The sequence below is a fragment of the Aethalodelphis obliquidens genome, unplaced genomic scaffold (genome assembly GCF_003676395.1).
Source record: "Aethalodelphis obliquidens isolate GAN/ISIS:26980383/991018 unplaced genomic scaffold, ASM367639v1 scaffold23, whole genome shotgun sequence".
Classification (NCBI taxonomy): domain Eukaryota; kingdom Metazoa; phylum Chordata; class Mammalia; order Artiodactyla; family Delphinidae; genus Aethalodelphis; species Aethalodelphis obliquidens.
This window is the reverse complement of record NW_020837967.1, coordinates 24,622,707-24,635,872: the sequence shown is the minus strand read 5'-3', so window position 1 is coordinate 24,635,872 and position 13,166 is coordinate 24,622,707. Positions and strand designations below refer to the sequence as shown.

The 13,166-nt window shown below is 48.5% G+C and overlaps 1 protein-coding gene and 1 long non-coding RNA gene across 19 annotated transcripts in view; one reads left to right on the top strand and one right to left on the bottom strand.

The window, feature by feature from the left end:
- The window catches only part of SVIL (supervillin), a 235,557-nt gene that overhangs the window by 216,645 nt on the left and 5,746 nt on the right, over positions 1-13,166 (top strand). For all 18 annotated transcript variants that reach the window (XM_027122059.1, XM_027122060.1, XM_027122050.1 and 15 more), the window contains 5 exons: positions 4,942-5,093; positions 7,338-7,443; positions 8,064-8,271; positions 9,618-9,751; positions 12,638-12,793. In XM_027122059.1, coding sequence (XP_026977860.1) covers positions 4,942-5,093; positions 7,338-7,443; positions 8,064-8,271; positions 9,618-9,751; positions 12,638-12,793 — 756 coding nt within the window. The remainder of the gene's footprint in view (positions 1-4,941; positions 5,094-7,337; positions 7,444-8,063; positions 8,272-9,617; positions 9,752-12,637; positions 12,794-13,166) is intronic.
- On the bottom strand, positions 6,950-8,067 carry LOC113628434 (uncharacterized). The gene is made up of 2 exons (XR_003436101.1): positions 7,816-8,067; positions 6,950-7,686 (listed from the first exon to the last, which is right to left on the bottom strand). It is a non-coding gene; the product is annotated as an uncharacterized LOC113628434 (long non-coding RNA).

Genomic DNA, 13,166 nt, shown 5'->3' with positions numbered 1-13,166 from the left:
ATCTATCAATGGACATTTAGGGTGCTTCCATGTCTTGGCTGTTGTGAATAGTGCTACTATGAACATTGGGGTGCAGGTATCTTTTTGAATTATAGTTTTGTCCAGGTATATTCCCAGTAGTGGGATTGCTGGATCATATGGTAATTCTATTTTTAGGTTTTTAAGGAACCTCCATCCTGTTCTCCATAGTGGCTGTATCAATTTACATTCCCACCAGCAGTGTAGAAGGATTCCCTTTTCTCCACACCCTCTCCAGCATCTGTTACTTGTAGAGGTTTTAATGATGGCCATTCTGACCAGTGTGAACTGGTACCTCATTGTGGTTTTGATTTGCATTTCTCTAATAATTAGCCATGTTGAGCATCTTTTCATGTGCCTGTTGACCATCTGTATGTCTTCTTTGGGGAAATGTCTATTTAGGTCTTCTGCCCATTTTTCAATTGGGTTGCTTATTTTTTGTTGTTGTTGAGTTGTATGAGCTCTTTGTATATTTTGGAAATTAAGCCCTCATCAGTCACATCGTTTGCAAATATTTCCTCCCAGTCCATAGCTCTCTTTTCATTTTGTTGATGGTTTCCTTTGCTGCACAAAAGCTTGTAAGTCTGATTAGGTCCCATTTGTTTATTTTTGCTTTTATTTCTATTGCCTTGGGAGACTGACCTAAGAAAACATTGGTACGATTTATGCCAGAAAATGTTTTGCCTGTGTTCTCTTCTAGGAGTTTTATGGTGTCATGTCTTATGTTTAAGGAATAAGACCCTTCTTTTGGGTGTCAGTAAATATTCCTGGCCCTGCCTTCCAGAAGCATGTGGTATAAATGACGGGGGGTGGCGGTGGGCAAGTATGGAAGAGGTGCTTGCCTCCTGCTGGGGTAGGAGAGCTCCGTTCCCTGAATAGGACCTGGCGGCTGTGGGAAAGCCCAGCGGCCAATGGGCAGGCATCGGAGGTGGGGAGACGGACCGCAGGCCGAGAGGCACCGCTCTGGGCTTCACCACCCGCACTAGGTGAGTGCCTCACGGAGGCTCCGCGGGATGTGTTCTGTCCTTTCGCTAACTTCTCAGAAGAGAAACAGGACACCAAGATTAAGGAACGCCCCCTGCAGTCACACGGCTAGGAGAGAACAGGGCTGGACACTAAAAGCCCCTTTTTTTACCCAAGGAGGCCTTATAGCCTGGGTCTCAGTCTTCTCTCAGGCCCCACGTGCCAGCTGTGTAACTTGGGGAAAGTGACTTAACCTGTCTGAGCCTCGGTTTTCTCACCTGGAAAAGCGCTTCTAAGACCCGGCCCGCAGGGTCCCAGGATCTGGTGCGCGATGTTCAGCGCAGAGCCGACCGCTTACTTACGTGAGGCTACAGGAAATCATCATCGCTGACGTTCTCAGCAGGCAAAGCATCGTTCCTGCACTGAACCTGAAGATCAGACAGATAACGTGGCCCCACCCCAAACGACAGCAGTTCTCAGAAGGTCTCTGTGGTGGGTTTAGGCTGCTGAGTGCGTGCGGAGTTGGCGAGCTGACGACTAATCTGTGCCGCGTGGCAATGAAGACAATAAGAGAGGATTCAGCGGGGAGAGATCTGCTGACCCTTGGTGTCGTGGGCCTGCACCCGTCGCTCTCCTCCTTAAGATACAGGAAGTGAAGGGACTCGGTGTTCTACAAAACCACACTGGGCACTACGGTTTGAAATTCAGTCGTTTCCTTACCTCAGCTGTTAGATATAAAACAGGAAGTAATGGTCAGTGAAAGGGTGACTAAAACGACAGGAAAATGAATGAACTTTAAGAACGGATCTCAGGTTTCTGAGGTCTTCCTTGACTATTTACTTGGAGACCCCTAAGAAACGCTGATTTGACCCAGGCAAATGCTTGCTGTATTTCTCCCCGGCGAACACAAGGTACATGTCACGGCCTTATCCAGCAGCACCGTAATGGGCAAAGTGACAGCTTTGACCAAGCCCAGCTGCGGAGGATTAAGTGAGGCCGGGCAGCGCTCAGATTCCAGGCCGTCCCTCGGGGGGCAGAAAAGCGCGGCCCGATGGCATCCGCAGCTGCCCTGTGGTCGTCACGGAAGCCCCGGCCCCGCGGTGTCAGCTGGTCCAGCCCTCACGCTGCTCAGACCCCACAGGGGCCGCACCTGCCGACGGGGCTGAGCCCGGGGCCCCTCTGGGGCGGGCCCAGCGGACAGCAGTCCCGGGGGACACAGCGCAGTCGCCCTGTTGGCAGATGCCGGGCAGCCTGCTCTTGCGAAGTGAACTGTGGCCCCCAGACTAGGGAGCCCAGAGGCCCCAGTGGTCAGTGTCCTGCCCCAGAGGCTGCCTCAGGCGCTGCAGGGTGTGACTCGTGTCCCCCCAGGGTCAGCAGACAGGCAGCTCTGGGCACCCAGGGACACTGCGTCAGGCCACGCTGGAGCGCCATCCAGGGGCCAAGTTCCTGTAGTAGGGGGTCGGTAAATGGGGTCCGGCTGCAAGACAGCGCCAAGAGCAGCTCGCTCTTCGTACCTCGGTTTTCTGTTACTTCGTAAACGCAGCTGCTGGCGGTGAACTTCCTCTTGAAAGCAGGGTGGACGCGGGATGCAGCGACACGCTCAGTTCGGCCTCGGGGCCAGGCCGCAAAGATGATAGCCCAGCAGCTGTTACTATATAGCTTAGCCTTTAATTTGCTAAAATTAAAACGAAAGAAATGAGTCAAAAAGTAAGTTGTACATAGGATTAAATTTGGGGTATGCTGAAGAAAACTGCAAGGAAAATTCATGAAAACTTTTATGGGATATTTTTAAGGAAATATCCTATTTTAGGTATATACACACAAGCCCGTTTTTGAATGTCAGGATGTAAAACATTGGTTGGTTATTCAAGTGTGAACGTATATTTACACAAAGTGCTACCCAATTCCAAGATACGTGTCAGCTGCTGTGATCTGTGGTCTGTTTCATGCACATCTCTCCCCAGTAATCTAGTTGACATGAGAGTGCGGGATTGCTAATCAAAGGTGAACGTTTGCTCCTACCTGAGTTAGCGAAGTTTCAATGGAGTGGCTTCCAGGTTAACAGTGGACATGTATCATCTATTCATGGATGGTTCCTGTTCACTTTGCCCACTTCAAACTACACAAACTTGACCATTTCCGGTTCACAGTAGAAGGCACTAAAGGCTGAGCTTGGTCAGAATCCTTTAAGAATTCTCATAATCATTTATGAAAATTGTCCTAGAGGACTTTGATAAAGGGCCCCCGCAAAAAAATCACGTAAGTATGGCCCCTGACCTCTTAAGAACTTGAAAACAATGAGCTTCCTTTTTACCTTCAAACCTCAAGACAGCTGTGACTTTGTCGGTGGGACTGGAGCTGAGGAGGACTGAGGTCGTATAGAACCAGGGGATCCAGTTCTTTTTTTTTTTTTTAATTAATTTATTTATTTAATTTATTTTTGGCTGCGTTGGATCTTCATTGCTGTGCACAGGATTTCTCTAGTTGCAGTGAGCGGGGGCTACTCTTCGTTGCAGTGCGTGGGCTTCTCATTGCAGTGGCTTCTCTTGTTGCGGAGCACGGGCTCTAGGCGCGCGGGCTTCAGTAGTTGTGGCTCATGGGCTGTAGAGTGCAGGCTCAGTAGTTGTGGTTTGTGGGCTCTAGAGCGCAGGCTCAGTAGTTGTGGTGCATGGGCTCAGCAGTTGTGGCTCGTGGGCTCTAGAGCGCAGGCTCAACGGTTGTGGTGCACAGGCTTCGTTGCTCCTTGGCATGTGGTATCTTCCTGGACCAGGGCTCGAACCCGTGTCCCCTGCATTGGCAGGCAGATTCTTAACCACTGCACCACCAGGGAAGCCCCAGTTATTATTTTTGGTTGCTAACACGTGTGGGTACCATAGCCACCTGCATCCTCCCTGGGTTGACCCCACCTGGGGCCACCCGGGCATCTGAGTCGAGAACTTAGTCTCCGGATGCCCCATGGTCGCTGCCACTCGGGCCTCTGCTCGCGCACCTCCTCGGAAAGGTCTTCCCCCACCAGGCACTCGCAGCAGCCCTCCCCCGCTCCGTGTCACATCCCGTCTTTTCCTCACGGCGCCTCCCACCCTCCGGAGCTGCCTTGCTCAGCGCCATAGCCCAGTATCCTGAAGAGTCCCTGGCACACAGTAGGTGCTCAGTAAGTATCTGCTGAATGAAGAAATGAGAGAAATCTGGAGAGAGATCTGTTCCTAAAGGTTGCAGTTTGGGGTCTGAAATACCATCTGAAACGACCACTTGCCCAGAGAACCTTCCGTGACTGCCTTTCAGTGGGGTCTGTGTTCTGTGTTCTGCTGACAGGTATCCAGTGCCTGCGAGGTCCCAGACAGTGAGGAGAACCAGCCCTTAATCCTGGCTACAGCCCTGGCGGCCGATAGCATTTAAATCCCAGATTATTTTGTGAAAGCCATAGGTCAGCAATTTCTCTCTCCCCTTTCTGACACAACTTGGAGACTTCAAAGTGGTTTTTTTTACTAGAATAGTCTTAGCAGACTACATTTTCCCTTCGTGCTTAAGGCTGGCCCAGCAGTCGTTTGCAGTGTCTTTTCTCCCCCAGCTAACCTTCTGCCAAAGGATGGTGTCATGTGGAAAATGCGTCTGTCTTCGGGAGCCCTTGACCCTGCTCTGGCGTCCCCACTTTTCTCTGTCACGCACTTGGATGGTCTGCCACCTCCCTCAGGATGACAGGTGTTTGCTTAGGGTATCAGGAGGGCCCTGGAGATCATTTTTCTCCAGTTTGGAGGCTCAGGATCCGTTAGCTAGAAGAAAGGCGGTTTCTCTCTCCTCCGAAGCCATGACCGACGTTCCCCCAGCTGTGAATGACTTTTCTCCCCAGCGCTGCGCCTTCACTGTTCGTCCTCACAGGGCCTGGAGGCCTGAGCTGGCACTGGCTCTCCTTGGGCTTTTTCTGCTGCTCACCCCGCGCTCTGCTCTTGTGTGTGTCCACAGTGGGAAGTCGGCAGAAGGGCGAGCACCCAGTCAGGGTGGCCGGCAAAGAGAAGCGCGTCTACTTCTTCTGGCAAGGCCGGCAGTCGACTGTGAGTGAGAAGGGCACATCGGCTCTGATGACGGTGCAGCTGGACGAGGAAAGGGGAGCCCAGGTAAGTCCTGGAGGCAGATGCGCCGGAAATGAGGGAGCTGGCCTTTCCGGGAGCCGGAGGGTGTGTGGCCTGGTCCCCTAAACACGAAGACAGTATCATCCGAAGCCCCTTTAGTCCTGGTCTGGCTTCTCCAGATGTCAGGGTCTGCCTCATCTTTCATCTCGCCACCCCCTCACCAGGAAGGCAGACCTCTCGCAATATGACCTTAAAGTACACCTGCAAATAGTAAATCCACAAAACAAGTGCAGAGAGCCCATGGGTGGTTTTTTTTTAAGTTTCCACTGGACTGATCAAGGAACTAAAACAAAGAGATGCCATTTTCCGCGCCTCAAATGGCAGAGATTTTTAAAAGACTAGATCCAGGGCTGGCAGGGATTCAGTAGGACGGGTACCCGTGCCTGCTTCCACTGAGAAGTGTGAACTGCCATCCCGAAAGCAACCATGGCTTAGGAACCTTAAGATGCTCATACCCTTTGATCAGTGATTCCACGTACACAAACCCACCCTAAGGAGATATCAGGGACTGATGTAAAGTGTCTGCCCAGCATCTGCGTTCCTCACAGCAGCCTGAGTGATTTTTCTAGGACACATCAGATGGTGCCCCTCCTTGTCCTTCATCACACTCGGACTACCATCCGAGGGTCTCCCGGGGGTCAGCCCTGCACCCCCCTCCAACCTCCCTCTTCTTGCACCTGGTCAGGCTACTCCCACCTCCTTGCAGTTCCTAGACACACCGCTTTCCGCCCCCCCACCCCAGGGCCTTTGCACTGATTCCCCGGCCTGGAACACTCCCCCTGAAACCTTACACGATTCGGGTTTCTGTTTGAATGTCGCCTCCATGTTTTATCCACATCTCTCCCCATTTTCCTGTCCTTCTCTGTCCCTTTGCTCTGCTTTATTTTTTCATAGCACCTACCCCTACGTAAAACAACATTCATTTTGTTTACTTATTTATTCTTTGTCTTCCCCGTGAGCATGAAAGAGACTATGTCTGTCCTGGTCTTACCCACCGTTATAACCCCAGGGCCTGCATGACGCCTGGCAGGTACCACTACCCCAAGTCAAGGTTTTGAAAGCATTTCTTTTTAATGTTTTGTCCCTTCCTTTATTACCAGTAATTAAGAGTTAACTCTGGGGTTTTGGGGACCATAACACCCTGTGCAGATCCTTTTACTATCTTGGATGAATAGTTAAAACTAACATCAGGAAGGAGAGCAGAGGAATTTTCTCCAGAAATAGATCCACACTCATTCAGCCTTCCAGGTTCCTAAGAACCAGTCCTCTTCCCTAGAAAGTGTTTAATGCAGATGTTCTACTATGGACTATATTTTCCAAGTAGCTTTCAGGGACAAACAGTTGTTTCATAGTGGATCATTTCAGCTGTTTTTTTTTTTTTTCTCGTAAAGGCTGTGAACGAATATGTTTTATCATGCCTTCAAAATCATCCTTAGAGTTTTGAGTCTTAATCTAATTGGAGCATTTAATTTTTTTATCAATCCAACGGATGGAAAAATCACTGCAGAAATAGAAAACACTGCCACAGAACGGCTCTTAATGACACAGAGGGGCCCTGAGATTGATAAGTTAACTCATGGTGAGAAATGTGTCCTACCTTTCAACGTTCCCCGACTGCCAGGCTCAGTAAACATTTCCTTGTTTAAGGGGATACACCTTGGCAAAGTGAGAGTCAGTTGACTCAGCCCTACGTACGTTCCTGTTACTCTGCTGCGTCTCACGCTGATGCGTAACTGTTGTGCTGACAGAGGCGCCGCTGAGTGACAGGCCCTGTGAGTGGACCAGAGCCTGCAAGAGACAGTTCTTTTCCCCGGAATCATTAAGTCAGGGATTAGTCATTCTCACTGCTGAGAGATTTTCTTTATTAAAAACATGTTTAAGTTAATCACGTTATATCCGTACCATGGAACACTACCATTAAAATATCAAAATTCATGTTAAGAATCTTATGTGACGACAGAAAAACGTCAGCTGAAGAAAATCCAGGGATAAAGCAACATAAAAAACAGCGATCCTATTTGGGAAAAATGTATACCTGAAAAATACTTTGCATTATAGGAAAGCTACACGCCAGAATTGTAGTAGTGTTCTCCATAAATCACAGTGTTATCAGTGGCTTTTATTTGTACTTCTCAGTATCTTTCAGATTTTCGACAACAGGCATGTGTTATTTTTATGACTCTGCAAAACCAGGACACGTGACTCACTGTAATGTGTTTAAATCGGAAGGTCCAGGTCCTGCAGGGCAAGGAGCCCCCCTGTTTTCTGCAGTGTTTCCAGGGAGGGATGGTGGTCCACTCCGGGAGACGGGAGGAGGAAGAAGACAACGCACAGAGTGAGTCACTTTTGCTGCTGGAATTCGACTCTGTTCTCCTCTCCGGGAAGGTATTTTATAGGCGTGGGCTTTAGAGTAACTCTCTCTTCATGTAGCTGCGGCCTGACCAGCGAAGGCCTCCTGATGTCTGCCTTATAAATCAGCTTCCTGGGTGCCTCCCTCCCCCTTCCTTCCATGGAGTTGCCTTCAGAAAGCAGCTTTGCATAAAGGAGGCCGCAAGATGACTCGACCTTAAACTGGATCCTGGAGGGGGAAAAAAAACTAGTGATCTTCTCTTCTAAATTATGAGATTTTTGTTGACCAGCATCCAAAAAACAAAAAAGAAATCATAGTTTCAGAGCCTCTTAAAAAAATATGCCTGTTATGACTTACCTGGATCTTTATAAATTATGTAAAACTGGTTTTTCTGCATCGTGCGCTCTGGGCAGCCTGCTTCTAACTATAACGCCAACAAAATTGGCTTCCTGGGACTCAGTAAGACCGCAGCCTGGCCTCGCCTCCACCTGCCCCTCCAGACAGAGAAAGGAGGCGGGGCGTGGGCTGCCCTGCAGGCTCCCCTCCCCTCCAGGCCCCCTCCCTGCGCCGCCACGTCCTGACTGTGCCACTGGTGCCCCCTGCAGGCGAGTGGAGGCTGTACTGTGTGCGCGGAGAAGTGCCCGTGGAAGGGAACTTGCTGGAGGTGGCCTGTCACTGCAGCAGCCTGAGGTCCAGGACGTCCATGGTCGTCCTCAACGTCCACAAAGCCCTCATCTACCTGTGGCACGGATGCAAAGCCCAGGCCCACACGAAGGAGGTCGGAAGGACTGCGGCCAATAAAATCAAGGAACAGTGAGTGCTGTGTGTGTGAGCACCTCTCCCGAGGGCTTCCCGGGTGCAGGCTAAGGACCCTGAGGTCCCCGTGGACGCCCCGTGTGCCCAGAGCGACTCAGCGTGGGAAGCTGAGCCCCACGTGGTCAGGGGCCCTGAAGGTCCACGTTCATGTGGCACGTGTCCAGCCCAAACCTCTCCCCCGTGAGGGCCTCCCCGCTTCCTGAGGACTTACCTGGCCTCCGTGAAAGGCACAGGACCCCCAGCAGCGTCTCTGAAGGTGTGATTTGGCTTTTGAATTGTCAACCTGGAGTCCTTGTCTATGTAAAGAGAGCAGATTTCAAATATCATTTAGGGGAGCAGAGCTGGTTGTATCGGAGCAGTGGAAGGTTGAAGGGCATTTAGCCGAAGACAGTTAGGAGACCACCCACTGTGTCAGACTGAGGAATGCCCCCTCCTTCGGGGACAAGTGTGTTTCCCAGCGTCCGAGGCAGCTGCCCTTTCCCAGACAGGCACCCACAGGTGCCCACGACCCAGAGACAGCACAGCGTGACAGCGCTAGGTGAGGACCCACCCTGGGGAGGGGAAGGCGGGGAGAGCCCAGAAGCAGCTGTGCCGCCCGCCACCTGCCCAGGTGCCTCTGTGCATCCCGGGCAGCCAAAGAGCCCAGTGCCCCCTCGAGCTGAGACCTGGGGGGACCTTGTGACACCCGTACAGTGGAGAGGAAGAGTCTCCCGGGGCCACATCCCACCAGGTGCCACCTGGTAAATTCATTCTCTGGGCACCAAAGTGGTGTGGTCAGGGTCGGCTCCCCCTCACGGCGCACACGTGACCCAGCGCACGTGGAGGGCGGGGGACCTTCCGGCTGGTGGACAGCTGTGAAGCGGGATGCTTCATCTCCCGACATCACGCTGAGGGCCAGCAAGCTAGATGATAGACAGGGTTCAGCCAGGTCTCACATGGCACTGAGGCCCATCAGGTTCGCCCCTGGACCCCTGAGAAAAAACAAAATGAATAACAAACCCTCATGAGCCGCCGCCTGAAGTCACGCGCAGATCTAGGGACCAGGGCCGTGCGAGGCGACACACCCAACCCCGGGCCGAGGAACGGGAAGTGTGCACGTGCAAAACACTGACTGTTTTCATCACGGCTTCTCTGTAATCCGACGTTCCTCTCTAAGGGCCAAGCCGACCCCTCCCTGCTGCACACACTCAGGTGCCACAGAGCGTGTTTTTATTCATTACGAGAATTGTTCTAGTTAGAAAGTAGGAGCGAGCTGGTGAACCGACCCGCGGATTTAGCAGGGATCTGATTTTGTGCCGCCCTCACTTCTGGGCCTGACACAAACTCTCGGACTCTCTGTGCAGATGTCCCCTGGAGGCCGGGCTGCACAGTAGCAGCAAAGTGACAATTCACGAGTGTGACGAAGGGTCGGAGCCCCTGGGATTCTGGGACGCTCTGGGGAGGAGAGACCGGAAGGCCTACGACTGCATGCTCCAAGGTAACCCCCGGCGCCCCGGCTCACTCAGTGCGCGCTTACGCACACGTGTTCTGTACAGCACACCGGGAGCTACACCCAGGCCGACTCCTCTGGGGCCAACAAGGAGGCTAAAGAATGCTTATGACTGATCATGATGCCAAGGAAAAGCTGTGTGTGTCAGAAAAGAGGTACAGGTGACAGAGGTGGAGAGTTAAAAAGAAAGATTTCTTCCTCCAGGAAGAAATCACACAGGGCTCCATGGAAGACAGCACTTACCGGAGCCGTGGAGGTGTAGGTGTGGCTTGGAGAGAACTGAAGGAGGGGGGAGAATTCCAGGAAGCGAGCTGAGCACAGCCTGAAGCTCTGGAACAAGACGCTTTCGGTGCAGCCGGTATCTGGGGTGCAGGGAAATAGTGGGGTTTAAGTGAGCGAGTGGGTCGGTCTTGTGTTTAAATACACAAGATACAGGTCGACCTACGTGCAGAATAACGTCAGAAAAAAGCTAACAATTACTAAGCCGTTAGGGCGAGCCAGGCCCTGTCTAAACACCTGCTGGATGTTCCCTCACTCAGTGCTCACAGCCCAACAAGCTGCCCTGGTCACCGATGGGGAAACTGAGGCCTGGGGTGGTTAACCAGCTTGCCCAGGTTGGATAACAGTGGGATGTCCTCATGACCACACCACCGTACTGCCTCTCAGCTTTTACAAACTTTTACCTAGGTTTTTAAAGTACAGTTGACCCTTGAACAACATGGGGGTTAAGGGCCAACCTCGCATGCACGCACACACACACACAGTCGAAAATCCACATGGAACTTGTAACTCCCACCAAACCTCTCTACTCACAGCCCACTGGTGACCAAGAACCTTACCGAGAACACAAAGAGTTAACACACAGTTTGTAGGTTATATGTATTAAATACTGTAATCCTTACCATAAAGTACGCTGGAGAAAAGAAGATGTTATTAAGACAATCATAAGAGAAATTACATTTACTGTATCGTATTTATCGATACCGTAAATTTACATCATCTGTTTACGAAATGAATCATTTGTCAGTACCTACATCAATATTCTCTTAGATGATACAAAACACTATAGATGTTATATGTATTACTAACATTAGACATCAAAAGTGAAAAGATATACATATGTTCCCATATCTCTTCCCTCTATGTATATAACTGATTCACTTTGTTATAAAGCAGAAACTAACACACCATTGTAAAGCAATTATACTCCAATAAAGATGTTAAACAAAAAAAAAAGATAACGTGAAAAAGAAATTCCTATATACAGGTATAACGAAGAAGCAGCAATATGATTACTTTACAGTCAGCTAGTGTCATGATACAATTGCTTCACAGCAGCCCAGCCTCTACACTAATGAACAGTTATAAAATTTTTATGGCATATGGTGTTACAGTCCTATTCATAATAAAGTATTGGAAACATTGTTACATTTTTATAAAAATCACTCACCCGTGATGATAGGCTGATACACAGCTTCCCCAATTAGAGAGAGGCATACTGTACGGTAATGTAATTCTCTGAGAGCGAAGCTATAAAACAGTAAGAAAACTAACACGTTTTATTTCAACTATCACCTCATGCCTATGTAAGGACAGGCTAGTATCTACATATATTTGACGCATTCACGACATACCTACATTTTCTTACTTTTTTCAATATTTCTAGGCTATTCGGTCTGTCTGCAGGTTTTTTTCAGTGTCACAAATCTCCAAAAAATTTTTCCAATATATTTGTTGAAAAATCTCCATGTATTAAGTGGACCTGTGTGTGCAGTTCAAACCTGTGTTGTTCAGGGGTTAACTGTACTGCATATTGATGACGGGAAATGTCTGAAAGTACAAAGAAATTAAGAAAGAAAATAAGATCCTTATAATGACATCTTTCAAAAGATGTGAACCAGAATTAACATTTCTTTATGCAATAAATACTTATTTTTTAAAATAAAATTTGGATAGCATTCTTTATACACACTGTTTTGCAACCTGCTTTTTCCCCTTAATTTATTATAAACAATTTCCCAAATCCTATTTTAATATTTAGACTTTTAATGGCTGCAGGGTATTTCATGAGTATATCTGCGACTCTCTACTTAGCCTGTGTCCTATAGTTGGAGAGCTGAGTTCTTTCCAGTTTTCCTCTAACGATAATAAAGTTACAAATAATTTTCAAAAGAATCATCTGCATTCATTTCTAGTTAAGGTAAATTCCTAGACATGGATCTCCTTTGCTGAAGTTAGTATAAAAGCCTTACAGTTACAGATCAGCAAATGTCCCCAGAACACTGGCACCAAATTCCACTCTCACCAGCAATTTACAGACGTGTACGTTTCACAGCACAATCATACAGTTTATTACTTTTTCCTGTTTGCCAAGATTGATGGTAGAAATTACTATCTAAACACTGTTATAACCTAATGTTTTAAATTAGAATGTTAAATGCTTTCTACGTGTATTTTTTAGCCATTTGTACTTCCGTTTAGGTGAATGTTTTCTTTGTGCCTTCACATTTTTTAGATATGTATTGTTTCATTATTATCTTCCTTTATAGACTACTAAGGATATTAACAGGTTTCCATATTTCCCATTTTGTCACTTGCCTTTTAGTTTTCTTTGGTTGGGGGTGCTTTTTGTATAATGTAATTTTTCATTTTTATGTTGTTAATGCATAAATCTCTTCTCCTTGAATTATACTTCTTTCGTAATTATGATTAAAAAGGCCTTCCCCACCTCCAAGCTCAGATAAACCTCACCTCTTTTTACACTTTACAATGCTTTGATCATTTCACGTCTAACAAACATTAATTCTTCAATCCACCTGGAATTTACTTTGGTGCATACTTTGTCTTTAGCTTTTGTTCTCTTTTCTTTCAAAGATCCTGGAAATTTTAACTTCACACCCCGCCTGTTCATCCTCAGTAGCTCCTCTGGCGACTTCTCAGCCACCGAGTTCATGTATCCAGCCCGAGACCCCTCTGTGGTCAATTCTATGCCCTTCCTGCAGGAAGACCTGTACAGCGCCCCGCAACCAGGTATGGCCCACAGAAGGGGGTAGTCGTGCTGAGCCAGCAGAAGGCACGCCTTCCAAAAGGCTTTTTACTTTTGCATCTAGTAAGCAGTTTTTAATTTGCCAAGTACACTTAATATTATCTCACTTAATCTTTATATTATCTCATTTAATCCTCACACCTCCCCCGCAAAGGAAGTTGACATCAATCACATATTATAGTGTAAAAAACTGACCCTCAGTTACTCAACTCACCCAAATTCGTCAGTTAAGAGTAGGTTGAGTGCAGCTGTGCCAGGCATGAGTCTCTGCTGTTCTCTCAGCCTTCCCTCCAGCTTGCTGCTTCATGGTCTCCATGTGGCTGCCCCTGCTCCAGCCATCATGTTTCTGTTCAAAAC